This window comes from Manis javanica, chromosome 11 (assembly GCF_040802235.1).
Source record: "Manis javanica isolate MJ-LG chromosome 11, MJ_LKY, whole genome shotgun sequence".
Taxonomy (NCBI): Eukaryota; Metazoa; Chordata; class Mammalia; order Pholidota; family Manidae; genus Manis; species Manis javanica.
The window spans coordinates 98,548,785-98,575,266 of record NC_133166.1 but is presented as its reverse complement, the minus strand read 5'-3'; the positions used below and the strand labels follow the sequence as shown (position 1 = coordinate 98,575,266).

The 26,482-nt window shown below is 35.9% G+C and overlaps 1 protein-coding gene and 1 pseudogene across 3 annotated transcripts in view; one reads left to right on the top strand and one right to left on the bottom strand.

Moving 5' to 3' along the window:
* SYT14 (synaptotagmin 14) overlaps positions 1-26,482 on the top strand; it is a 214,976-nt gene that overhangs the window by 177,064 nt on the left and 11,430 nt on the right. For all 3 annotated transcript variants that reach the window (XM_073216984.1, XM_073216983.1, XM_037015377.2), the window contains one exon: positions 25,954-26,143. In XM_073216984.1, the coding sequence (XP_073073085.1) occupies positions 25,954-26,143 (190 nt within the window). The remainder of the gene's footprint in view (positions 1-25,953; positions 26,144-26,482) is intronic.
* Positions 18,303-18,384, bottom strand: LOC140844717 (U4 spliceosomal RNA; annotated as a pseudogene).

The following is a 26,482-nucleotide window of genomic DNA, read 5'->3' as shown; positions in this document are numbered from 1 at the left end:
GCACTCAGTAAATATTAGTTGTACTAATATTAGCAGCAGCAGCATCACTACATCACTACTACCATCACCGCTACTATTTTCCCTTTTTATTTTTTTCCGTAAGAATAGTTCAATTCGGTTTCCTTTTGGTGGGAGTCCAAAGTTCATTATCTTCACAGTCTGCTTGGTCTCTGTTAACATAGTACATGGATAATTTTTTTTAATTTCTCCCTTTTGATACAGATAGTCTTATTAAAATAGAAGTAGAACTTGCTGTAAAATAGAAAATGTAAGTTTTTGAAGTTTTAATTTTACACTGGTACCGTATAAACTACACTAAGTATCTTTCACGGCTTATACCACTTTTTCAAAGAATCAAGACATGAAATATTTATCCTAGTCTATTTTTGAGTCATTATTCTATTAACACATTTGTGTAGACATACATGTACATACGTATTAATGTTTGTATTTATTTCTGTGTCTATATATTGAAGGCCATGCATTCACACGGAGCTCACCAATTCCAATCCAGCACCACAGGGTTCATTCTGATTTGTAACAACCTTATTTGATAGTGAGAAGCCTGGTCCTACTCTAAAAGTATTGACTTACTCAGTTAATCCCTTTGTGTGTAACCACTGCACCCATACCCTTCTCCCCACACTCAGGCTCCAAGTCTCTGTGTCCTCTTGCTCCTTCGGAAGTTTTCATTGTGCTTAGTCTCTGGCACCCCTACCGATCTGCACCCCAATGTGCAACCTCCATCAACCACGTTGATGATCTTACCCTGTGTAGGCTCCAAATCCCTATGCCGGGCTATCCCTGATGCAGGGGAACCTGCCTTACTCTGCTTGGGGTATAACCACCCCGTATTGGACCACCTTCTGTGGAAACAGCCTCCTCACCCTGTTCGGAACCTCATACCCCATACCTCACCCCTCTGAATGGGTGCCCTCACCCTGCTAAGGTCTAAGGCATCCACCCCAGTACCCTCAGCAGGGCGCCCTTCTCCTCCTACTCAGGAGATGCTAGCCGCTGCCAGGCTGCCCATGTAGGTTCTCTTTTCCTGTGCTGAGTCACTATTTCTTATTTTCTGTCCTACCCCCAGCATGGACACACTCCTCCTCCTGGCCAGGCTGGTGTCTGCTCCTCTATGAGGACGCCCTCCTCGTCCTGCTTGGAGTTAATAGATTTTTGTAATCCTTGCCAATCCCTCAATGAGGTCAGAGGTGGTGATGGTGACTCTCAAGCTGATAATGATAACAACTAACTTAGATTGGCCACTAACACAGAATATATGGCTGTACTGTATGTCACAAATATTTGAGATTTTTCTCTTTCTCAGGTGTCTATAACATGGCCACTTCTTATAATTTAAGAGTACTGCAACTAGGTACAGTTTCTGGCCTCCTGAGGTGAAATAAGAGTTTGAGCCTTGGAACTATCCACAGTACTGACAAATCCCTGGCTTCCCTTTTGGGTTCTCATGTAGCTGTCTTAAATCTTCCCCACAATTATAAGCCTAACAATACTTCTTACCTTGTTGCTACGATGTTTTTCCTTTTTTTCCAGCTTCGTTCAGATAATTTTGACATGTAGTATAGTATAAGTTTAAAGTGTACATTGTGATGACTTGATGCACATATGTAGAGCAAAACACATCCTCTACCTCACATACTTAACCATTTTGCTGTTATGGTGAGAACATTAAGCTCTGTTTTCATAGCATTTTCATGTTCACAGTGCAGTATTGTTAACTATACACCATGCTGTATATTAGATCCCTGGAACTTAATTCATCTTATAACTGAAAGTTTGTACTCTTTGACCAATATCTCCCCACTTCTCCCCTTCATCCCCTGCCCTCAGGCCCTGGCAACCACTATTCTACTCAGTTGTTTCTATGAGTTTGAGGTTCCCATATAACTGAAAATATACAGTACTTGTCTATCTCTGTTTGACTTATTTCACTTAGCATAATGCCCCTAAGCTCCATCTGTGTTGTCCCAAATAGCAAGATTTCCTTTATTTTTAAGGTTGTATAATATTCCAGTATGTGTGTGCATATGTATCATATTTTCTTTCTTCATTCTTATGTCAGAGGACACTTAGGTTTCTTCCATTTCTTGACTATTGTGAATAATGCTGCAGTGAATATGGGTGTCCAGATATCTTTTCTCTTTTTTTATGTTTAAGGAGCTAGGCAGGTTTTTTTAAATTAAGGTATTATTGATATACACTTTTATGAAGGTTTCACATGAAAAAACAATGTGCTCACAACATTTGCCCATATTATCAATTTCCCACTCATACTCCATTGCAGTCACTGTCCATCAGTGTAGTAAGATGCCACAGATTGACTATTTGCCTTCTCTGTGCTACACTGTCTTCCCCATGACCTCTCACACCATGTGGACTAAACATAATACCCCTCAATCCCCTTCTCCTTCCCTCCCTCCCCACCCACCCTCCCACACCCCTCCCATTTGGTAACTGCTAGTCCCTTCTTAGAGTCTGTGAGTCTGCTGCTGTTTTGGTCCTTCAGTTTTGCTTTGTTCTTATACTCCACAAATGAGGGAAATCATTTGGTACTTGTCTTTCTCTGCCTGGCTTATTTCACTGAGCATAATATCCTCCAGCTCCATCCATGTTATTGCAAATGGTAAGATTTGTTTCTTTCTTATGGCTGAATAGTATTCCATTGTGTGTATGTACCACATCTTCTTTATCCATTCATCTACTGATGGACACTTAGGTTGCTTCCATATCTTGGCTATTGTAAATAGTGCTGCGATAAACATAGGGGTGCATATGTCTTTCTGAATCTGAGAAGTTGTATTGTTTGGGTAAATTCCAAGGAATGGGATTCCCGGGTCAATGGTATTTCTATTTTAAGTTTTTTGAGGAACCTCCATATTGCTTTCCACAATGGTTAAACTAGCTTTCATTCCCACCAGCGGTGTAGAAGGGTTCCCCTTTCTCCACATCCTCACCAGCATTTGTTGTTGTTAGTCTTTTTGATGCTGGTCATCCTTACTTGTGTGAGGTGATATCCCATTATGGTTTTAATTTGTGTTTCCCTGATGATTAATGATGTGGAGCATCTTTTCATGTGTCTGTTGGCCATCTGAATTTCTTCTTTGGAGAAATATCTCTTCATATCCTCTACCCATTTTTTAATTGGGTTATTTGCTTTTTGGGTGTTGAGGTGTGTGAGTTCTTTATATATTTTGGATGTTAACCCCTTGTCATATATATTATTTACAAATATATTCTCCCATACTATAGGATGCCTTTTTGTTCTGTTGATGGTGTGCTTTGCCATACAGAAGCTTTTTAGTTTCATGTAGTCCCATGTGTTCATTTTTGCTTTTGTTTCCCTTGCTTTAGGAGATGAATTCAGGAAGAAGTTGATCATATTTATACAGTGATAGGAGATTTTTGCCTATGTTGTCTTCTAAGAGTTTTATGGTTTCATGACTTACATTCAGATCTTTGATCCATTTTGAGTTTATTTTTGTGTATGGGGTTAAACAATAATCCAGTTTCATTCTCTTGCATGTAACTGTCCAGTTTTGCCAACACCAGTTGTTGAAGAGGCTGTCATTTCCCTACTGTATGTCCATGGCTCCTTTATCCTATATCAACTGACCATATATGATTGGGTTTATATCTGGGCTCTGCAGTCTGTTGCATTCGTCTGTTGTTCTTTTCTTGTGCCAGTACCAAATTGTCTTGATTACTGTGGCTTTGTACTAGAGCTTGAAGTTGGGGAGCATAATCCCCCCTGCTTTATTCTTCCTTCTCAGGATTGCTTTGGCTATTTGGGGTCTTTTGTGGTTTCATATGAATTTTAGAATGATTTGTTCTAGTTAATTGGAGAATGCTGTTGGTATTTTGATACGAACTGCATTGAATCTGTAGATTGCTTTAGGCAGGATGGCTGTTTTAACAATATTAATTCTTCCTATCCATGAGCATGGGATGTGTTTCCATTTAGTGGTATCTTCTTTAATTTCTCTCAGGAGTATCTTGTAGTTTTCAGTCTTTCCCTTCCTTGGTTAGGTTTATTCCTAGGTGTTTTATTCTTTTTGATGCAGTTGTGAATGGAATTGTTTTTCTGATTTCTCTTTCTGCTAGTTCATCGTTAGTGTATAGGAATGCAACAGATTTCTGTGTATTAATTTTGTATCCTGCAACTTTGCTGAATTCAGATATTAGATCTAGTAGTTTTAGAGTGGATTCTTTAGGGTTTTTTATGTGCAATATCATGTCATCTGCAAACAGTGACAGTTTAACTTCTTCTTTACCAATCTGGATGCCTTTTATTTCTTTGTATTGTCTAATTGCTGTGGTGGGGAGTTCCAGAACTATGTTGAATACAAGTGGAGAGAGGGGGCATCCCTGTCTTGTTCCTGATCTTAAAGGAAAGGCTTTTAGCTTCTTGCTGTTAAGTCTGATGTTGGCTGTGGGTTTGTCATATGTGGCCTTTATTATGTTGAGGTACTTGCCTTCTATACCCATTTTGTTGAGCGTTTCTATCACAAAAGGATGTTGAATTTTTTCAAATGCTTTTTTGGCATCTATGGAGATGATCATGTGGTTTTTGTGCTTTTTGCTGATGTGGTGTATGATGTTGATGGATTTTCTAATATTGTACTATCCTTGCATCCCTGGAATAGATCCTACTTGATCCTGGTGGATGATCTTTTGGCTATATTTTTGAATTCGGTTTGATAATAGTTTGTTGAATATTTTTGCATCTATGTTCATCAGGGATATTGGCCTGTAATTTTCTTTTTTTGTGGAGTTTTTGCCTGGTTTTGGTATTAAAGTGATGCTGGCCTCATAGAATGAGTTTGGAAGTATTCCCTCTTCTTCTACTTTTTGGAAAACTTGAAGGAGGATGGATATTAGGTCTTCACTAAATGTTTGATAAAATTCAGCAGTGAAGCCACCTGGTTCAGGGGTTTTGTTCTTAGGTAGTTTTTTGAGTACCAGTTCAATTTCATTGCTGGTAATTGGTCTTCAGATTTTCTGTTTCTTCCTGGGTCAGCCTTGGAAGGTTGCATTTTTCTAGAAAGTTGTCCATTTCTTCTACGTTGTCCAGTTTGTTAGCATGTAATTTTTCATAGTATTCTCTCATAATTCTTTGTATTTCTGTGGTGTCTGTAGTGATATTTCCTTTCTCATTTCTGATTCTGTTTATGTATGTAGACTCTTTTTTTCTTGATAAATCTGGCTAGGGGGTTATCTATTTTGTTTATTTTCTTGAAGAACTATCTCTTGCTTTCATTGATTCTATTGTTTTATTCTTCTCAATTTTATTTATTTATGCTCTAATCTTTATTATGTCCCTCCTTCTGACTTTGGGCCTCATTTGTTGTTCTTTTTCTAGTTTTGTTATCATTTAGGCAATTTAATTGTAATACGCCTTCATGTAATTTTACTCATTTTTTAACTTGGTTGTGTTAAACTTCTTGGAGCCATAGGTTTATAGTTTTAATTAAATTGGAATTTGTTTACACTATTTCTCTAGATTTTTATTAAATTATAGTTGTAATACAATATTATATTGGTTTCTGGTGTACAACATAGTGATTAGACAATTATACACATTGCAAAATACTCACCAGGACAGGTGTAGTTACCATCTTTCACCATACTGAAATATTATACTATTTTGAGTATAATCCTTATGCTGTACATTTCATCCCCATGACTTATTTTATAATTTGAGTTTTATACCTCTTTATTCCCCTCACTTTATTTTTCTGTCACCAGTCAACAACCACCATCCATGTTCTCACAAATGGCAAGATTTTTTCTTCTTTATGGTTGAATAATATTCCTTTGTATATATGCAACACATTCATTCATCTCTCAGTGGACACTTAGGTTGCTTCCATACCTGGGCTCTTGTAAATAGTCTACAGTAAACATAGGGATGCATATATCTTTATGAATTGGTAATTTTGTTTTCTTCAGGTAAATTCCCAGAGGTGGGATTACTGGGACAAATGATATTTCTATTTCTGGTGTTTTGATAAACCTCCAAACTGCTTTCCATAGTGGCTGCACTAATTTACATTCCTACCAACAGTGTAAGAAGGTTTGCTTCCCTTTTCTCCACATCCTTGCCAACACTCTTGTCTTTTATATAGTGGCCATTCTGACTGGGGTAAGGTGATGATAACTTATAGTTCTGATTTGCATTTCCTTGATGATTAGTGACGTGGAATATCTTTCTCTGTGTCTCTTAGCTGTCTGTATGTTTTCTTTAGAAAATGTCTACTCAAGTACTTAGCCCATTTTTTTAGTGGAATTATTTGGTTTTTTTGATACTGAGCTATAAAAGTTCTTTATATATTTTGAATATAAAATCCTTATAGGATATATCATTCATAAATATCTTCTCCCATTCAGTAGGTTGCCTTTTGTGTCTCATTTATTTTTCCTTTTGTTGCATGTGCTTTTAGTGTTATATCTCTGAAACTGATGCCTAATCCATGATCATAAAGATTTATTCCTGTTTTCTTCTAAGGATTTTATAGTTTTAGCTCTTAAATTTACGTCTTTTCACCCATTTTGAGTTAATCATTTTATATGGTATAATGCAGGAGTTCAGATTAAGTCTTTTGCATTTGGATACCCAGTTGTTTCAACAGTATTTTTAAAGGATTATTCTTTTTCCATTTAATTGTGTTGGCATGCATCAAAAACAAATTGACCATGAATGTAGACTTCTATTTCTGAACTCTCATTTATACTCCATTGATCTATATTCTATCCTTATACCAACACAAGTATATTGTCTTGAATGCTGTAGCTTTATACTAAGTTTAAAGTTAGGAAGTATCATCAGTCTTACTTTGTTCTTCTTTTTCAAGATTGTTTTGGGTATTTTGGGTTCCTTGCATTTACACATGGATTTTAGAATCAGCTTCTCCATTTCTGAAAAAAATAACATTGGAATATTGATAGGAATTGCATTGAATCTGTTTGGTTATTTTGGGAAGTATTACCATCTTCACAGTGTTAAAGTATCCAGTCCATTAACATGAGATATCTTTACACTTATTTAGGACTTCTTTCAAAATATATTTTATAGCTTTGGTGTACAAGTCTTATGCTTCTTTTATTTCTTAAGTATTTTATTATTGTTGATGCTATTGTGAATGGAATTACTAATTTTATTTTCAGATAGTTCCTTGCTAATGTGGAAAAATACAACTGATTTTTGCTTATTGATTACATATCCTACAGCCTTGCCTAAAACATTCATTAGTTCTAATAGTTTTTTTTATTTATGTGTATGTTAGTATTTATTATATACAAAACCATGTCATTGCAACTAGAGATAACTAAATTTCTTTTTTTCCCATCTGAATGCCAAACGACAGACTCTCTTCTTGAGTAATTTTAGTCAGCTCCCCTAAGCCCTCTTTTTGACTAGACCTCAACTTTGACTGTGATCCTGTCTTTGGCCAGCCTAGCCCAGCACAGTCTTAGCAAGAACTCCTGCTAATCCAGGTTGGAGAGAACCCTCCCAGCTTTGATGTCTGATCAAGTTCCCCATCCCCCACCTTTGATACATAAGCCATGGGCCTATCTTCAGCAGAAATGCTGCTAAGTCAGTTTAGCAAGAATTTCCCTACCCTTGATATGCCTTCTTAGAAATTTTTCATTCACTGATCCCCTCACTCTGCCCATTGGCTATAAATCCCCAGCTCCATTTGCTGAATTTGGAGTTGAGCCTGACCTCTGTCCCTATAGTTGCTATAGTCTTGACACCTATTGTGATAGTCCTGAATAAAGTCGTCCTTACTGTATTAACAGTTGTCAGAATAATTCTTTTTAACAGCCCTTTACATGCTTCCCACACTGTCCTAAAGTTGTGCATGCCTAGAAAACTTTCTTAAGTTGAAATTGCATAAAGTAATGTAACAATTACCATTACTTTATATGGAAAAATTGAGCATTCCCAGAACCAAAATATAACCTCTCTTAGACTTTTCTGATACAATAGGACACATCTTGTTAATGAATGCACAAAATAAATCAGGATAAAGCACAGATCAGAGACACAGTTCAAAGCTGTAGTGGCTGATGCTGAAATGCTGAGCATGGTTCCCAGAGAAGGAGCGTGCTGGGGCCTCTCTCACTGCTCAGGGTGCACACCGCATCTATAAGGGCGCACTGCAAAACAAAAGCTGAATGCTATTTTCGTGCTAACACCTTTTCTACTAAAAGCAAAAATCCTCTTTGGTTTTCTTTTGGTTAGCAAAAACAGGTACTAACGTAGGTCTTTCATAAAAGCAAAGTGGCATCATGCAAACTTTCAAACAGTGGAAATTAACTGCATTTATTTTTCTTTTCCTGACTAGATTCCCTAGTACAATATTGAATTGAAGTGGTATGAGCAGACATCAACGTCATGTCCCTGTTCTTAGGGGGAAAGCATTCAGTTGTTGACCACTATGTATGATGCTAGCTATAGGCTTTTCATAATATGCCCTTTATCAAGTTTAAGACAGCTCCTTTCTATATCTAATTTGTTAGTTGTTTTTATTGTGAAAAAGTGTTTGGTTTTGTCAGATGATTTTTCTGCATCTTTTGAAATGATCCTGTGGTTTTTGTCCTTTGTTATTGTAATAATGTTAATGTTACATTGGCTGATTTTCATGTTAAGCCAACTTTACATATGTTTACTTTTCACATGTTATATCCCACTTTATCCTCAGAACCCCAGTCATGATGTAATCTTTTTCACATGTTGCTATATTTGGTTGCTAGTATTTTATTGAGGATTTTTATGATAAGAGATACAGATCTGTAGTTTTCTTACAAATCTTTGCCTGGCTCTGCTATTACTGGCCTCAAAGAATAAACTGGGAAGTATTTCCTCCCTTCTATTATTTGGAAAAGGCTTTAAACATTTGGCAGTGCATTTGTGTCTGAGGATTGCCATAACAAAGTACCACAAACAACAGAAATTTATTCTCTCACAGTTCTTAAGGCTGTGAGAGATGCTGGCAGGGCTGGTTCCATGTGAGGGCTCTGAGGGAGAATATTCCATGCTTCTCTCCTAGCCACTGGTGATGGCTGCAATCCTTGGCCTGAAGTGGTTGCACCGCTCCAATGTCCACCTTCCTTCACGTGGCATTCTCCCTGTGTGTCTCTGTGTCTCGGTTTCTCTTCTTATCGGGACACCAGTCACACAGGGTTAGTCATTATGATCTCACCTCACTTACGTCTTAACAAATGCAGAGACCATTTCCAAATAACTTTCCATTCCTGGGTAACAGGTGTTGAACATACAGCTGGGGGCATGTTCAGCCCACAAACAGGTAGAATTTACCAGCGAAGCCTTCTGGACCTGTTTTCCCTTGTAGGAAGTTTTTTGATTGCCGATTCAACCTTTACTTGCTATAGATGTATTCAGATTTTCTATTTATTCTTGAGTCAGTTTTATAGTTTATGTCTTTCTAGGATTTTTCCATTTCATTAAGGTTATCTAACTTGTTGAATTGTAAATACTATTATAATCTTATATAGTAGATATCTAATTGTAGATACCTTATAATCTTTTTTGCATCTGGAAGGTCAGTAATGATGACCCCACTTTCATACCTCTTTTGAGTAGTTAAGTGTCTCTTTTTTGTTGGTCACTCTGGCTAAAGGTTTATCAATTTTGTTTATCTTTTCAAAGAATTTTTGGTCTTGTTGAATTCCTCTGTTGTTTTCTAGTCTTTTTTATTCCAATCCTTGTAATTTCCTTCCTTCTCCTTTGGGTTAGTTTGCTCTTCTTGTTTCTTAAGGTAGAAAGTTAGGTTATTCCTTTGAGATATGTCATAATTTTAAATATAGACATTTACTGCTATGAATTTCCCTCTGAACTAATTTTCAGTACATCCTACATGATTGGATATGGTGAATTTTTCTTTTCATTCATCTCAATTTTTTTTTCTAATTGCCCTTGTGATTTCATTTTTGGCCCTTTGGTTATCTAGGAATGTGTTTAATTTGCACATATTTGTGAATTATCAGAATTTCCTTCTATTAAAGATTTCCAATTTAATTCCATTATGGTTGGAGAATATGACATATCATTTCAGTCTTTTAAATTTACTGAGAGTTGTTTTTAGCCTAACATATGGTCTACCCTGGTCTATCTCTAAAGAAATATGCCATATATGCTTGAAAAGAATGTATATTCTACTATTGTTGGGTAGAGTGTCCTGTAGATATCTTTTAGATATAGTTGGTTTATAAGGTTCAAGTCTTCTATTTCCTTTTTGATATTCTGTCTAGTTATTCTATCCAGTATTGAAAATAAGGTATTGCAGCCTCCAACTATTATTGTTGGATTGTCTATATCTTTATAATTTTGTCAGTTTGAGCTTCATATATTTTGGGGCTCTGCTCTGTTACTGGGTACATACATGTTTTTGTTATATCCTCTTAATAGATTGACTTTTATTCTTATAAAATGTTATTTGTCTCTAATATCAATTTTTGTCTCAGAGTTTATTTTGTCTGATTATATAGCCACCCCCACTCTTTTGCTTTCTCTTTGTATGGTATACCTTTTTTTAGTCATTGTACTTTCAGTTTATTTGTGTCTTTGGATCTAACGTGTGACTCTTATAGACAGCATATAGTTGGGTCATGTTCTTCTAATCCATTCTACCAAACTCCTCTCTTTTGATTGGACTGTTTAGTCTATGTATATTTAATATAAGTAATGATAAGTAAAACAATAATTTTTTATTTGTTTTCTATATGTTTTATGTCTTTTTTGTTGCCCTTTATCAAGTTTATCCTTCTTTCTTTTGTGTTAAAAAGTTATTTCTCTGATACGCCTTTTTAATTGCCTTGTTTCCTTTACTCTGTTTTTTAAAGTTATACTCTTAGTGGGAATTACTATTAACATCTTAATTTAAAATAAGCTAATTCAGATTAACACCAGAGTAATTTCAATAGTCTGTAAAACTGCTCTGATAAATAGTTCCACTCCCTTCATCCCTCCTTCACGCTATTCTCATAGATTATATCTTTATATAAGTTCATCAACAAATTGTATGCTCATTCTTTATTCCATGTCTTTTAAATCTAACAGTGAAGGAAAGAGGTATGTATAATATTCCTACTGGTCTGAAACAAATTACCACAAGCTTAGAACTACATTGGCTTACTGTCTTACAGTTGTAGAGGTCAGAAGTCCAAAATATATCAGCAGCACTATTATCCTTTTTTTCTTTTTCTTTTTTTTCCACATTTTTCCAATTTCTAGAGGCCACCTGCATTCCTTGGCTCATGTCCCCTTCCTCTGTTCTCAAAGCCAGTGGCGTAGCATCTTCACACCTCTCTGTCTTTGCCTGTTACTCTCCTCCTGTCAGGACCCTTGTGATTACATTGGGCCCATTCAGAAAATCCAGGGATAATTTTCCTTCTCAAAATCCTTAGCTTAATCCCATCTACAAAGTTATCTTTTGCTATTTAAGGTAACATATTCATAGATTTTCAAGGTTAAGATGTGGACCTCTTTGGGTGGGCCATTATTCAGCCTAGCACGAGTTGCAAACTAAAATAAAATTTCACTGTCTTGTGTATTTACCTGTGTAGTTACTTTTACTGGTGTTCTCTGTTTCTTTGTGTGTTTCAAGCTGTTGTCTAGAGTCCCTTCCTTTCGACCTGATGGACTCCTATTAACATTTTGTAAGACATGTGTACTAGTGATGAATTCAGATTTTCTTTATCTGGGAATTTCTTGATTTCTCCATGATTTTTAAAGGATAGTTTTGCTGGGTGTTGAATTCATCATTTTGAATATATCATTCCACTTCCTCCTGGCCTATAACTTCTGATAAGAAATTAGCTATTAATCCTACTGAGGATAACTTTTACGAGATGAGTTGCTTTCGCTCACTGCTTTCAAGATTCTTTGTGTTTAATTTATACAGTTTGACTGTATGTGTCTAGGTATGGCTACCTTTTAGTTTATCCTACCTGAAATTTATTGGGATTCTTGGATATGCGTATGAATGATTTTCATTAAATTGGGAAATTTTCATTCATTATTTCTTCAGATGTTTTCTGTGTCTTTCTGTCCCCTCTCCTTCTGGGACTACCTCTTTTCATATGCTGGAATGCTTGGTGGTGTCTCACAGGTCTTTGAGACTCTCTTACTTTCTTTGATAATTTTTTCTTTCTGTTCAAACTGGATAATCCCAGTTGACCTATCTTCAAATTTGCTGACTCTTCCTTCTGCCAATTCAAATCTGCTTTTTACCCCTCTATTGATAATTTCTATTTCAGTTATAATTTTCAACTCCAGAATTTTCAGTTTTTTTAATAACCTCCATCTCTTTATTGTTATGCTCTCTTTGGTGAAACATTGTTCTCATACCTTAATTTTTTAGATATAGTTTCTGTTAGTTATTTGAACATTGAGAAGAGCTCATTAAAAGTCTTATCTATATAAAGTCCAATGCCTGGGATTCCCTGGGACAGTTTCTGTTGACTGTTTTTTCTATGTATGAACCATACTGTTCTATTTCTTTGCATGGCTTGTAATTTTTTGTTGGAAACTGGACATGTTTAAATAGTATAATGTTCCAGCTCTTTGTTGTTTCTTTTTATTCATTTGGTGACTTTCCTGGATTAATTTTGTAAGGTCTGTATTATTTGTCATGTGTAGTCACTGAAGTCTCTATTCAGTTAGAATAGTTGTAAGCTAATGATGAGACAGAGATTTCCTTAAATGCCTTGTGTCAGTAAGTCTCCCAGCCTTTGTCAAGGGGCTTTTTGTGTATGGGGGCTATGCCTTCAGTGCTCCAGTGGTGTTTACAACTGTGCCTTAGCTTTCACTTTATGCATGCATAGAACCTCAAGGTCAGCTAGAGCTGAGCATTAAGAACCTTCTCCAGGTCTTGCCCGACAGAGCATGTGTTCATAGCCTTACACATGTGCATGGACTTTAGATTCCTAGGAGCGTGTTGGAGCTTATCAAATTCCATGAACCTCATTCAGCTGTATGAGGAAGCAATTGCCAAGGATTGTTTCCAACACATGTCCTAAGACTACAGCTGCACTGTACATACATATCATTCTCTTGAGTTAGATCAAATCAGGACAAAGCCTGAGAATGGAGCTGTTGAGAAAGCTCTTAAACAAATCAAGTAATGACATTTCTCTGGGATTCCAGCTCTGGGGAAACTCCAAATCTTTTCTCACTACTCCAGTTTCTGCTAGGCTACTGGTTTCCACAGCTACCATAGTTACGAGGCTTGGTTTTCAAGGCTACCATAGAACTGGGAAGAAGGGGATGGAAACGAGGTGAAGTAAAAATGCCACAAATCTTATCGTTCTTACTGGTGTTCAGCCATTTTTCTTGAATAAACACTCCTCAAATTATTGCAAGTCTTTGGCTAATTCAGAGTTCAGAAAAAGTTGATTTCGATTATTTTTGCCAGTATTCTTGTCGCTTTTATGGAGGAGCAGATTTTCAGAGGCCTTACTTCACCATTCTACCCTTAAGTATTTTTAAGTAGAGTTGTGTCCACATCAAAGCCAGTTTTATGTGACTCTAGTTGACCAGTGTCTGCAGTGTTTCCCCTAGCATGGAGATTGATGGCACAGAGTATGGTAATCTGACACAAAATGGTCATCCAATTAAGTAAGACCTAAGAATATTATCAGAAGAGAGCTACAAGGCTGAAAGTTCAAAGAATCAAAAGTAAGTAACAGATTGAGTAGACAAAGAGGAGGACCTAATTGAACATAGGAGACTTCTCCTGTGCCTGTTGTCTCCCGTCCCTTCTGTCACTCATTTCCCTCCCTGTATATCCATGGCAGAGTGCAGAGATAGCATTAGATGGGAAAAGCTAAGATGCTTGCACATTATAGAAATAAAGTTGTCTTATAGTAATCTATTTTCAAAGCCCTTATCATGTTGACTTGTGTAATCTTATAACTGGACAGGACATGAACAGTAATAGACTTTATAATGGAGAAAAATGACACTCTTGATAGGTAAGTTACGCACAGCTTAGGGCTGCCAGCAGGTAGCATTGCTCTTTGCTCTTCTGATTTCTTGTCAAGTACCCTTTGCACTACAAGGTGTTAAACCTCTATTAGAGGAGGTTTTTTTAGTAAGGAGGAACTAATTTTGAGAGACTTCTGAAGGAAAAATAACCAGGAGATGTCTGGTTCGACATGTGAGATTAAAAGAAGACCCCAAGATTTCTAGCATAGAAAGTATAATTTTAGTACATTGCAACTAGCCAAAATGCAAGTGCTAGTCTAATGGGGGATTACGGATCAAGTTGCTATTAATTTAAAGAAAGAATCAAGGAAATAATTACTGAAAATTTAGGCCGAGAATGTACATATTTTGCTACTTTCCACAAGGTGTCAGCAGTACTATAAATAATAGCAATTGTAGCCGTTATTTGGAACAGGATATCTAAACTTGATAAATATTATACCATTAGGAGTGTATTTTTATGATTACTGGTTTCCAACATCAGATTGTTTGTATTTTAGTACCTTGACAAATTTTATACATTTAGAGCTACATTCAGTGTATTACCATCCGCATTATTAGTCTTCCAGCCTACTGTAAGATTACTTTAATCCTAAAGTGTAAATTTGACTTCTCAGAAGGCTCAAAATATGTTGGAGAAACCAGGTCAGCAGGGGGCAGCACAGTCTTATAATGTTTAAAATTTGGCCATTTGGACCATTCAGAAACAGGGTATGAAGATGGTGTGGCACATGAGGATTTCAAGTTTTTCAGGCAATTACACCCTTTATCTCAAATGAAATATTATTTGTAACCCAAAGATATAAAGCAGCAAAGGTGATATTTTACTAACAAATTTTATTATTATAATATTTACTTACAATATCAACCACTGAAAAAATAATGGAACTGTTCTAATGAGTAAAAAATTTAGAATAAAATTTTTGATATAGTACTGTTTTTATCTTCCTTTTACAGATAAAGAAAGTGAGTCTCAAGGAAATTTTAAAACATGTCCAAAGTTACAGATGGTGAAATGTTAGTGCTTAGCTATAAAACCCACTGTATTACTCCAAAGCATAGAATTATACAATTGCTGATAATGCACTTTAGCCTTACTTCAGCTCTGCAATTCATTTCTTTTTTTAATTACGCAAGACACAGAAAAGTCTGATTCACACAGATAAGGAGTTACAAGTGGTAACTTTTCAAACCACTTGCTGCAGTCTCCAAATACTTATCAAACAGAAATAGGTAGATCTTCAGTCCAAAGTACAAATAATAATGAGTTAAACTTGAAATACAAATAAATGTAAGGTGTTCTCTAATAGGTTATAAGTTATGTAACTACTAAGGAAGTAGACAGTCATTCTACATTTTGTAGATAAGCATGGAGATGCTAAATACATTGCCCAAAGTCACATTTCCATAACTGACACATTTCCGTAGACTGACTTCAAAGTTTGCTTTCCTTACCAGTACATTGTCCTGCCTCTATTTCAGTACTGACTTATGTGCGTGTATTGCTTCTGTTTTTGTTTTTAAATAGTTAAAACTGTATTTTAAAAGTGAAATCAATAGATAACATTAACCACAGTTGGAAAACCAAATAGCCTGTGCATAATAGTACATAATCCAAAATGTATAGGGTATTGAGAAATAATTCTGCGCTGATATTTTCTAATTGTCCTTCTATAGTTGATCTTTGAACTATAAGGTGGTTCAGAGTGCTGACTGCGACACAGTAAAAACTCCATGTATAACTTTGGACTTCCCAGAAAATTAGTACTCATAGCCTGTTATTGGCCAGAAGCCTTACTGATATCATAAACAGTCAATTAACACAGTTTGTATGTTATATGTATTACATACTGTTTTCTTAAAGTAAGCTAGAGAAAAGAAAATGTTTTTTTTCTCAAGTCTCCAAAAAATTTTCCAATATGTTTATTGAAAAAAAATACGTTAAGCGGACCCATGCACTTCAAACCCTTTGTCGTTCAAGGGTCAACTGTATTGTTTTCCAGTAGTAAAGAAAAATTGTATTTCTATTTAAAATACAGGTTCAGATCATCTCATTTAAAACAAAGTAAACGGAACATTTGATACTTTGAAATACACTAACTTACACGGGAATAACTATAATTCTAGCACTCTGTAAGCTTAGTGACCAATTTTAAAAAGCTCACACCTCTGCTGAATGTATGTGTGAGGGCATTTCTGGGGTGCAGCCTTTACTCCCCTCTCAAGCCAGTGTGCATTGGCAGTAACTCAAATATCTCAGAGATAGATAGTGGTGCTGGAATCAGGATACTTTTGGTTGCAAGTGACAGAATATCCAACTTTAACCACCTTAAGCAACACCAGGTTGATCAGTATCTCCAGGGGCTTATCTACAGTTGACCCCTGAACAATGCAGGCATTTAGGGGCACCAACACCCCCACACAGTTGAAAATCCATGTATAACTTTTGACTCCCCTAAAACTTAACTACTAATAGCCTGTTGTTGACAGGAAGTTTTACCAATAACAGAAACAGTCAATGAACATATTTTGTATGTCATGTATATTATATTATATACTGTATTCTTACAATTAAAGAAATGTTCTTTTTCAAATTGTTACAAATCTCCAAAAAACTTTCCAATATATTTATTGAAACAATCTCCGTGTAAGTGAACTCTTGCAGTTAAAACCAGTGTTGTTCAAGGGTCAAGTGTATTTTATTCATAATTTCAAAAAAACCAGCTGCTGTTTTTGTTAAACACCTTTACTATTTGTCTTTAATTAGTTTTCCTTTTCTAAACTTCTTGAGTTGAAGATGTTTAGGTCATCCATTTGCACTCTCTCTTGTCTTCTTACAAATGTATGTAAGGCTATACCCTTCCCTATAATACTGCTAATAGCTTCATCCCACAGCTTTAATAATGTTTCCATCTATTGGATTCTAAAGTTCTGATTTCTGTTATGGTTTCTTCTCTTTCTAATTTAGGAAGATTTCTGCTTGTTCGGGTATCCAGATATATCTATTTGGGGGATGGCAGTGGCCTCCTACAATTCTATTCCTTTATCTTGGAGTTGTAGCCAAATGGGCTTCCTTACTGTTCCTTGAAGACAACAGCCCCCGTCTGGGCTCTCAGGACCGGCTGCTCCATCTGCTTGCAATGCTCCTTCTCCAGATATGCATGTGGCTAACTCCTCATCTTTTCCAAGTCTTTGCTCACATGTTACATTCCCAATAAACTCTACCCTGGCCTCTTATTTAAAATTACATCTCCTTTCCCACTAGCATTCCTGACCCTGTTCACCCTATTTCTTTTTTCCCTCATAATACCTATAATTTCTCAGACACTTATACTTGTTATAGTTGTTATGTTTATTGTATCCCTCTCTCCTCTGCCCCCTAACGAATGAAATTCCATATAGGTCAAAATGTGTTTGTTTTTCATTAATACACACTGAAATGCTACAACAGTGTCTGGCATGTAATGTGTGTGCAACAGATTATTTGTTGAATTCCTCATTTCAGTGCAATGTGGTCAAAAAATAAAGTTTATGTGATATTTATTCTTTGATATTTGTGCAGACTTCCTTTGTGGCTTAGCATACGGTTGACACTTGCAATGTTCTACATATGCTTACATTTATTAAGTAGCAGTCCCATATATCGTTTCAATCAAACTTGTTAAGTGTTGCTCAAATTTTCCATATCCTTACAAATATTTTTCTGATCAATCTATCTGTTTATTTAGATTCTCTACGTGTCTCATGACCTCTTAGCTCACTCTTGCTTCTTCCATGTAATTTCTTCCCTTGGAATTCAGAAGTATATGCTTCAGTCATTATTTTGGCTGGTAAATGCTCAAGGTCCTTGCCTGAAAATACCTGGAATTTGCCTCCTCCGTTAAGCGATAATCTAGGAAGCTGTAATAGTTTGAATTCATTTGGCTCAGCACTTTAAAGATATTATACCACTGCCTTCCGGTCCTCAGGGCTGTCGAGAAGCTCTGTTAGACAAATTGTTTTCCTTTCCATTTTCTCTGTGGTTATACTTTTATCATTTTGTCTTTGAGGTTTCATCCTCTCACTATACTTTTTATAGGTATAGATTCATTTTTGATAACCCTGCTTAGGACCTGTGCTTTCTCCATCTGATGACCTATGTATTTCAAATATAGCCTCTCATTTTCTCTAGTCTCTCATTCGGGAGTTCTTATAAGAAAATATACTTAACATTCTCACTCCACCCTCCATTCTCCTTTCCCTCTTACTCATATTTTTCATTGATTCTATTTTTTTTTTTTTTTTTTTTCAATTAGCAATAATCGCGCCTCGGATAAACCTCATTGGCTACGATACTGCCACTGCGCAAAGCTGATTGATTCTATTTTTAATGACTCTTATTTCTCATTCTAGAAGTTTCATATGATTATTTAAATCTGCCGCTTTTCCCCCATATTGTCTTGTTCTTTTCTTGCGGTTTCTACTACTTCTTTTAGCTTTCTATTCATGTAAAGCTTATTTTAAAAATAATCTCTTTCACGGTGTTCTACTAATTCATGTCCTAGAGATTGTCAGTATGCGTCTCTTTTGGGTCTGTTGACTGTCATTCACGGTGAATCATTTTTTTCTCCTTATGCTTTTTAACATGAGTTCGTCTTCAAGGGGAATTATTTTTTCTGTGGGAATTCTGTATGGCCTAGGTTTGGCTACCTAAACAAAATAGAATGTCATTTATGGAAAGAAGTAAGAAGTAAAGGGGATAGTATGCTGGTAGCAAACCAAGAGTGTCCATTATACCCTTGTATCTAATATTTATATTCTCAGTTTGTTTAATGATTTTAGAAACACCCATATTCATTCACAATCATCCTGATTAATTTGTGACCAGACTTCAAGTTAGTTGTAAAAAGTAATTAATAGACCACATACTGTTTTATCTTATCGAAGGGCACAGAATAGAATAGAAACAGAACAGCCATTTGGAGACTAAGCAGTATGAACATTCGGAGTTTACTGAATGTTCTGTACAAAGCACTGTACTAGGTGGGGAGAGGAACTGATTTTAAGGCAGACGATGATAAAATGCCTTGGAAGGTTGTGTGGGAGAATATAGTAGATGCAATTAATTATTGGATATCAGAAACCGTATTCCTGAGAAGAGAGATGTGAAGTTGGCTTTAAAAGGATTTCAACAGGCAAGGGAAGGGGATTTTCCGACACAGAATCTGAGCGAAAGCCCAAAAGTGGATAGCACATTTAGTAAATATAAGTTGACCCGGTGGAAAATGCAGCTAGAAAGGAATGTTGAAGCCAAATTTACTCACCTACTACTAGGTGAACTTCTATCAGAGGCTTACTATTTTACTCTGAAATTGTTGCTTTGTCTGTCTTTCCCACTAGATTCTAAGTCCCCTGAGGGGAGAACCTTTGTTTTATTCATCTTTGTATGTCCCCAAATTAGTACAGTATCTATTGCTCAGCAGGCACTTAATATTGTTGAATGAAAACAATAAATTGTGAAACATGTGAAATGCGGTGGTAATTAAAAACAGACTTGGTCTGTAAGCAGTGTGAAGCAAGAGGTGTGCTGAACTGGGAACTGACATACTTAGATCTACATCTTAGAGAAATTACGTGAGGTCAAACGTGGCATGACTGGTTAGGCTGAGGCCACAAGTTACTTTGCTGTGCTAGTTATAGATAAATCTCTCCTTGACACAGTACTAGAAGTCTTTGTGTACATTTTACATCTTAAGGAACAGTAAACCATCCACCCATCCTTTTTTACTTACCCCAATAAATTATACTTCAGACTCAGTTGGTGTTTTTACTCCTACCAAAATACAGAATGGCTCCCCTTGACACTGGATTGGGGAGGGAGCGGAGATAAAAGGGGGTCGACATTTGGAGCAGTTATACTGCTGTTTCTCTTTCCTGAAATTGCCTCTGGTCATCTCCTCCTCACCTCTGCTGATAGTTCAGTGCCTTGGGGCCGGGAAAGGGCCTTGAGGATGGGGGCACCCTGGAGCCCTGCGACTGGGGAGGAGACCCCAGGAGCACCAGCCCCAACCGGGCAGCGGCAAGTCCTCCGGTTACACTTCACCCTCTGTGCCCTCATCTCTCCATTTTCAGAAAGCATAATGGAAGCATTTTATGTGTAAATTAATCTCAAACACAAAGATCTCTTCCAACCGCAGTGGAAATAAATTCAACAGAAACTCTTCATGTTTATAGTAATTGTCATTGTACAGTTCGGCAGCTTTACCTTCAAAATAGTGAGTAGACATGGTTACAAGTAAGGTGGAATCAGTTTAGCATTCAAGAGAAGCTGAGTACATTCCATTGCATTTTTAATCATGTTTTTCTCCATATTTACAAGTTCATGCCTAACTTTAACCTAATAGCACCATTAAGGACATGTAATGATGGTCATTCTACTTAGAGGAAACGTTATTATAGAGTTTATTCATTTCTCTGAAAAATAGATTTTTTTTCCTACTTCCACAGAATTGCTTATAATCCTTCACCCTAGGGCAGAGGACTCACGGGCAAGGAGAGGCGGTATTAAAAAGAAGTAAAATAGTTTGTTAGATGGGAAGAAGTTTTACTTTGGGGAGCCTGTGGGACTATTCCTTTAAGTAGACCTAATTATAACTGGGATTTGTTTGACTTTGGCTTAATCACCTGCGGTTCCTGCCACCTAGGCGAGCCCCGGTTATAAATTAATGATGGGGTCTGCAGAGATGCCTGGGTGCGCACCGGGTGGAGCAGTGTGCCCTGAGGAACCGTCAGAGGCAGGATGCCCCTTGAGTGTATTGTACCAGTATTTAATTTGTCTTTACTGCAGTTCCTGTGTTTATATTGTTATTCTCTGTTGCTCTGGTTGCGCACGGTGCTCTTGGACTGCCACAGCTACACCAGTCTGGGAGAGGCAGGTACACTGATGAAGGTGGAAAGGCCATGAAATGAGCCCTTTTCCTAAGGTATAAATTCAGAATGAACTCTTTCTGACAGTAGGTTTTTTTTTCTGTTAGCCATTGCTTTTCACATAGAAAAAGCACATTTTAGCAGGGCTTACTCAAATGCAATGTGATCACCAGCGATCTTACCACTCCTGCTTCTCTGTTGGTCTTGGAGGCAAGGACATTTTTGCAGCAGTAAAGTGGGAAGAGAAGGTGGCTGTTCTCCTTCAGAGCAAGAAAGGCCTTCCTCAGCACATGACCTTGTTGCTCATACTTGGCAGTACAACTTTTCTGTCTCTAAGAAAACATTAGATCCACGTCTTATTATCTAATAGGTTAATATGAAAAACACTTTATTACAAAAAATGTGTCTCACTATATCCTAACAGATGCTCCTGGCATAATAGCTTAATGTAGCAAATGCACCAGATGTGCTCCAGTATGTTTTTGACACTATTTTCATAAGTGATGATATATCCTAATTGAAACTTACTAAAATTATGCTTCGTCCTCCAACTGTCATGAAAACATACCCAACTATGTGTTTTGTAAACCCATGACTTAGGAATATAAGATGTATATTTCTTTTGGCTTTCTCCTCTGTGGTTTAGAGTTAGATTTGAAAATAGGAGATGTCACCCCTCTGAATACTAGACCAGTGAGTTAATTCAGTTCCCAAGTATGTATTAAAACTCCTTAATCACTTGTATAGCCAACAGTAAATTCAGACTTCAAGATTTGTATAAAACGTTTTCAGATTCTTTTAAAGGGAAAAATCTAAATCTAAAATTTTTTAATCTAAAAATGTGTTACAGAAAACAATGGTATAGTTTTTTCTTTAACTCGTGGAGTGAATCCGTTTAGGAATCTTCAAAGAAAGTCCTAAATAGTTATTTTTGTCATTGTGTGTTAATTTGTATATATTATATCCCTGTATTGTGTAATTCTCCCATTCAACTTTTTTTCTTGTGAAACCTAACACATTAGAAAGTGTAAAAAAACCAAAAATGTTACAACCTTTGTAACTACCATCCAGGTCGAGAAATGAAACCTCGCCAGCACCCCCGGGAGCCGCCATCATGCCCTTCCTAATCACTGTTCCTTCTCTCCCCACCCTTAGAGTTAACCAGTTTTGACTTTGATATTAACCACTTTCTTGCTGCTTTATAGTTTTACAACCTATTCACGCACCTGAAATACTGTGGCTTAGTTTTGCCTGGACTTCGTTTGACTTTTGTTTTCTTGTTATTGCTGCTCCTGCTGTTGAGATTTACGTAAATGGAGTTACAAAGCTAAGTATCCTTTCCTTTCAGGTTCAGCAATTTTTACTCCAAGTCCTTAAATTAATTTATTTGCTGTATAGTGTATGCTACTCTGTGTACAGCATAATTGCTGTATTGTATGAACTCACCACAAAGTATTATCCATTCTGCTGTTTGAGGCCATTATGAATAATGGTGCTATGGACTTTCTCTCCTTTGTCTCTTGATAAACATTGCACATATTTTTAATGGGTGTATGTGTAAGAGTGGAATTTCCAGGTCATAAGGTATGTGTATTTTTAACATTTTTCAGAGCCATATCACTTTATGCTATCTCCAGAGAACATGGGAGTTCTCGTTGCTCTGTGTCCCCACTACATTTGTTATTTTAGCCCATTTCTTTGTTGTATAGTGTTATCTCATGGTTTAAATTTCTAGTCACCTGATTACTAATGAAGTTGTGCATCATTTCTAATAGTTATTGGCAATTCTTTTGTGAAATTACTGGTTCAAGTATCCGGCTGTTTTTATATTATGCTGTCTTATTGATTTATAGGTGCTCTTTACATATTCTGGATTTGAGCTAATTATGAACTGTATGTGTTGCAGGCCTCTTTTCTTTCTAATTGTTTGCTTTTTCACCATCCTAAAAGTCTCTATTGAAGCTCAGAAATTCTTAATTTTAATCTCATCAGAATCACCCAGCTTGTCCTTTATGATTAATGCTTTTGTGTCCTCTTTAGAAAGTCTGTCCCTACACTGAGATCATGAATATAGTCCCCTATGTTAACATATAGATTCATCATTTTACTTATTATATTTAGGTTCAGAATTTATTCTTTGGTATGTTTTGACATATGGGTTAATTTACATTTGTTTCTGTGTAGATAATCAATTGTCCTAGCACTATTATTAAAAATATTATTCTTTCCCCATTGCTTTGTAGTCTGCCTTTGTTGTGAATTAAATGTCTACATATGCATAAGTTAATTTGTGGGCTTTCTATTCTACTAGTCAGTTTTATATTGTTTTTTTCACATTTTCTTAAATAATGTAACTTCATATTACATTTTGACACCCAGTAGAGTAGGGCCTCCTACCTTGTACATTATTTTCTTTTTTTATTGTGGTAAGAACATTTATACATTATTATCTACCCTTTAACAAATTTTTAAGTGTACAATGCAGTAATGTTAACTCTAGGCACAATGTTGTACAGCACATCTCTAGAACTTACTCTGCTTGCACAACTAAAACTTTTTATACCTTCTGAACAACAGCTCTCCATTTCAGGCTCCCCGCATGTCCTAGCCACCACCATTCCACTCTCTGCTTCTATGAATGTGACTATTTTTAGATGTCTCCTATAGTGGAATCACTCAGTATTTGTCTGTATCTGGCTTATTTCACTTAGCATAATGTCCTCCAGGTTCATCCATGTTGTCCCGTATAATGGGATTTCCTTCTTTGTTAAGGCTGAATAATGCTCCATTGTATATATATACCACATGTATTTTAGAATTAGCTGGTCAAGCTCCACAAAGAAACCTGTTGAGATTTCCATTGTGATTGCATTTAATTTATAGATTAGTTTAGAGAGGATACTAAAAAATCAAGCCTTTTAACATATTTACTAAGTATATCTATACAGTACCATGTAGTCTTCTCTCAGCAATATTCATATTTTCTATATACAGTGGCTATGCATATCATTTATTACATTTATTCCTTGATATTATATATTTTATGCTCTAATAAATGCTGTTTATTTAAATTTTCAGATTTGTTGTTGACATGAAGTAATTATGGGTTTTAAATTTTTATATTTGTATGCAGCTGTAATTCATCTGTGGACCTGTATAGATTTCATGTGTACACAATTATATAATCTGCACTTAAGGACAGTTTTATCTCTTTTCTTTCCAAATAATATACCTTATTGCCTTGAGTGAAGCAGGACCTTCACTGGCTGGGACCTCCACTACAATGTTGACTAGATGTCATAATAGTTGGTATCATTGTCACATCCCCAATTTCAAAGGGGTAACATTTAAAATTTTTTTTCTATTAAGTATACTGTTACATGTTGCTAGATTTGGTTTGCTGAATTGCTCATTTAGGATTTTTGAATCTAAATTCCTGAATGAAAAAATCTGTAATTTTTTTAATGTCCTCATCAGGTTTTGGTTTTAAGGTGTTGCTAGATTCTTAAAGGAAACTGGGGTGTTTCCTCTTTCTCTACTATACAGAACAGGTTGCATAAGACTAGCATTATTAATTAGAATGAATTCGTGAAGCCATTTAGCTAAAGGTTTTTAATTTTTTGTTTGTTTTGGAAAGGTTTTTAGTGACAAATACTATTTTTTCAGTAGAACTATTTAGGTATTCTATTTCTTCTTGTGTCCATTTTGGTTATATGTCTGTTTCATCATCATTTCAGGAAGAAAACTGTTCTTTCTATCCTTTTACCTCTTCATGATCTGTAGAATATACAGTGATGTCTTCTTTCACACTCCTGATATTTGTTATTTGCACCTTCTTTTTTTCTTAATTGGATTCTCCTCCGTTTATTTTTCTTTTTCTTTTCAAATAACTCATTGGCATTATAATGTAGTTACCCATGGGTTATTTAGACATGTATCCTTAATTTCCAAGTATATAGGGACTTTTTTCTTAACTAGAAGATAATATAGATTTCTAGCTGATTAAAAAATATATTCTGAATGATTGACATCATTTGAAAATCCTTGTTATTTGCTTTATTTTTAGAAATAATTTTGTAAAAATTCTGCGTGCTTGAGAAAATGTATATATATTCTACAGGTGTAGGGTGTGGTGTTCTCCGTATTGCCATTTGGTCATTTTTACTTAATGTGATATTCAAATCTTCTACATCCTTAAAGCATTTATTGGCTTAGTTGCTCAGTTGCTGAAAGAAGTGTGCCCAAGTCCCCACTTGGTGTATTTGCCTATTTCTCTTTCTAATTTTGGAAATTTTTGCTTTCTATATTTTGAGCCCATGTTATTAAATTCATGCAAATTTGGAATTATTTTATCTTCCTAGTAAATTGTAAGTTTTATCATTATTTAGTGTGCTTTCTCATCTCAAGTAATGGTTACTGCCTTAAAGCTAACCTTGACTGTTACTCGTGTAGCTATACTAGTTTTCTGTTGGTTATTATGTGCATGATAAATATTCTCCCATCCTTTTCTTTTCAACTTTCTGTATTTCAGTGTTTTAAATATTGATTTATAAATAACAGATAATTTTCTCTTGCTTATTTAAGCAAAGTGTGCCAATCTTTGTCTTTAAAGACACAGTTACGGCATTTACATTTAATGTAATTTAGTCTAATTCTGTGTCGATCTTTTAAGGTCAGTAAGTCTTAAACAACAATTTTTCACATTCAGAAAATAGTTCATTAACTCCTGTAAGTTTAAGAAATGTATTTTCTCTGATTCGTACATAAAATATCATATGCAGGGATTTATGAAACCATCTGCTATTATCTCTTTGCCTGTTGTGTAATGAGAAGAGATCCAGGGACTAAAATATTCTAAAAACAACATTTCTAGTCCAGTGTTTTGGGAATTGTGCTTGCAACTCTTGTCTTTATTGTGATGTAGCTATCCAATTCCAATAAACATGGTATTAACAATGTATCTCTTAATATATCTTTTTTACAATATACTATGGAGATTTCCTCTTTGATTACAGGGCTGTGACTCCCAAGTGAGCGTGTCAGAAATGTCCTGTAGTGAAAGTACCTCCTCATGTCAGTCTCTTGAACATGGCTCTGTTCCTGAAATTCTCATTGGCCTGCTTTATAATGCCACAACCGGAAGACTATCCGCAGAAGTGATAAAAGGCAGCCACTTCAGAAACTTGGCAGCAAACAGACCACCCAGTGAGTGAAAAAAATTTTTTGACTCTAATGTTTTCTGCACTTACGGGATTCTCAGTGTTAGGGGTTTTCAATCCTATCATTTAGTCTTAACGCATCAAAATGAACTGGTGTGATCATCAGCTGTTTCATGTTTTCTGTTTCCAGTCATTTGGGAAGTAGAACAATTTGAAATTCAAAATATTAATTGTAAGGTGACAGGACTATTGATTTTTCATAGTGTCTGCAGAATAAATTATCTCTTTCGTAGCTGTCATCTTCTAATGCCAGATAAAGTTAGAGGGGTTTTTTTAAGTGAATAATATTCCACAAATATGATTGGAATATATATAGCTATTGTTA